This window comes from Hippocampus comes, unplaced genomic scaffold (genome assembly GCF_001891065.2).
Source record: "Hippocampus comes isolate QL1 unplaced genomic scaffold, H_comes_QL1_v1.1 scaffold154, whole genome shotgun sequence".
Classification (NCBI taxonomy): Eukaryota; Metazoa; Chordata; class Actinopteri; order Syngnathiformes; family Syngnathidae; genus Hippocampus; species Hippocampus comes.
The window spans coordinates 719,567-721,755 of NW_017806278.1; the positions used below are offsets into that span (position 1 = coordinate 719,567).

The 2,189-nt window shown below is 43.6% G+C and overlaps 1 protein-coding gene across 3 annotated transcripts in view; it reads right to left on the reverse strand.

Annotated features, from left to right (window-relative positions):
- sytl3 (synaptotagmin-like 3) overlaps positions 1-2,189 on the reverse strand; it is a 6,065-nt gene extending 3,876 nt beyond the window's left edge. For 2 of the 3 annotated variants that reach the window (XM_019857869.1, XM_019857868.1), the window contains exon 1: positions 2,077-2,189. In XM_019857869.1, the coding sequence (XP_019713428.1) occupies positions 2,077-2,110 (34 nt within the window). In that variant the 5' untranslated portion in view covers positions 2,111-2,189. The remainder of the gene's footprint in view (positions 1-2,076) is intronic. The other variant, XM_019857870.1, reaches the window with a different exon arrangement.

Here is a 2,189-nt window from a genome sequence, read left to right on the forward strand (position 1 = left end):
ATCGTATTTTGAAGGCATTAAACATTACCATAGCGATCAGAGTGTTGCGGCCAGATTAGACGCTCCTTGTGTTTATTATTATATTTCGAAAACACCACAGTTTTCATGCAGCTCATACCATATTATTTTGTTGTATTATTTCCGCCACACCTTAAATGCCGGTCCCTGAAAATATTGTCTGACATAAACCGGTCCGTGGGGCAAAAAAGGTTGGGGACCCCTGTCCTGCACGATCGTTTTCCAGCTCGACGTTCATGTTTAGAGTCACGATACTGATGAGAGAGAGCGTAGTCGCTCTCTCATATCAGGCCCCGCCCCCAAATGAAGCTGCTGCTGGCTGATCCCGCCAAGTTTACAGTCAGGGCTGGATGTAAATGTAAACTTTTATTTGTCTAAAATAAACCAAAAAAAAAAAACCCCAACAACAAATAAAAATTACAAAAGAAAAAAAAACAACATCCCCAAGTAAATCACACGCCTTGATGACAACATTTCACGACTTTTACGACAGCCAAGAGCTACTTTCCTTCCCGATGAGTTCGGAACACAGCTGGAAGTTGACCGCTGTCAACCGTAGCGAGCAGCTAGCGATAACAGCGGTTGCACACACCGAAACGTCAACATGGCTAAGTGGAATCGAGCCAAGGGCTACAATTTTCACCGTGAGTTGGAGCAAAATAATGTTTTGGCTTTATTTTCATTCAAAGCCTGTTTGTTTGATTTGCAATGCAACGGTGGCATGGCCGAAGAAAGCGAACCTGGAGCGGCATTTCAGAACGGAACAGGGGAGCCATGAGACGGACTTCCCTGCAAAAAAAAAAAAACACTTTTACGTAACACAAAAGTGCGGGATTTGAGAGCACAGCTTGCAGCACGGGAGTCAATCTTCACCAAACCGAAGACGCAGAGGAACTAACTACGAAAAGCGAGCCTCCTCCTCCGACTGCCAGGTCTCACACCACGGTAGGGAGTGATTTCCTTTTTTCAAACAGAGGTCTACCTGTTTCGTATCTGGTCTGTTTTTCTGTTTGGTTCATATCAAGGTCAATTATGGCTATTGTTCATCATGCAGATTAGTGTGTGCGTGTGGGGGTGGGGGTTGGGGGGCTCTGTTTTTTAATACTGTATCTATGCCAGGAGCAGGCAAAACATTTCAAGGGTCTGCCACTAGGTGGCGGAAGCTACAAGTAGCCTCTGTCACCTTTTGCCATTCATTCACAAGAAAAATTAGTTTTCAAATAAATAGGTTTCATTAAATTCATATGTGGTAGATATATACTACACCATTTTTTGAGACATTTGTTTGGTGTGACAGGATTTTTTTTTTCCATGTAAAATGTTTCCCTTGGTGCATTGAAGGCTGTGAAAACTTAAAAGGATTGCTTGTACTATTCAAAATGACTACAGTTTGGTTTCGATGACAAACCAATGCAATTTACATGCTGTTGTTTGGGGAAAACGGGTTAAAAATCCATTGAAATGTAATGTTTGTATCTTAAAACGAGATTAGAAACTAAATTCTCACACTAACACAAACAGTACTAGGATGGAAATGATGCTACATGCTTTGTGGTGACTCATTGGCCTGGCATTTCTGAAGCGATGACGGGTCGTCCGAGCAGCGAAAACACACTGCCGGCTCATGCTTGACTATGAGGCAGCTGACGTATTTCCTCGCCATATGCTGAGTTTCCTGAAAGCCCCCGACCCCAACCCCACCAACGGTCTTAAAAACAAGCCACAATGACCACCGCCGTCCAAATGACAGTAAACTCTCACGGTTGTCTTCTCAGGCTTGGTTGCACACATCGCTGACTAGCCCTGACATGACATTTTTAAAGAACTTTTTACAGACGAAATCCAGAAGGCAAGTGCCATCATGTACTGTCAATGGCACGACACGAGGGAGAAGAAAGTCCATATCGTGCAGCTTGACAGCCAGAACAATGTCAAAAACGAGACGATCGTCTGACAAGTCAGGCTTTGTTAAATGAGACAGACTGGGCACTTCTCCTCGAGTGTAGAATAATTGTCATGATACAAAAAATGTAAATGGTACAAACTAGAAGTGCTTACCTTCTGGCTCAGCGGACCAGAGACAAGTCAGCATGCAGATGCGATCGCTGCCTTCATACTCATTTTCCTTCCTTCCTTCCTTTTTTTTTTTTTGTGTACTCGCACCGCTGCAA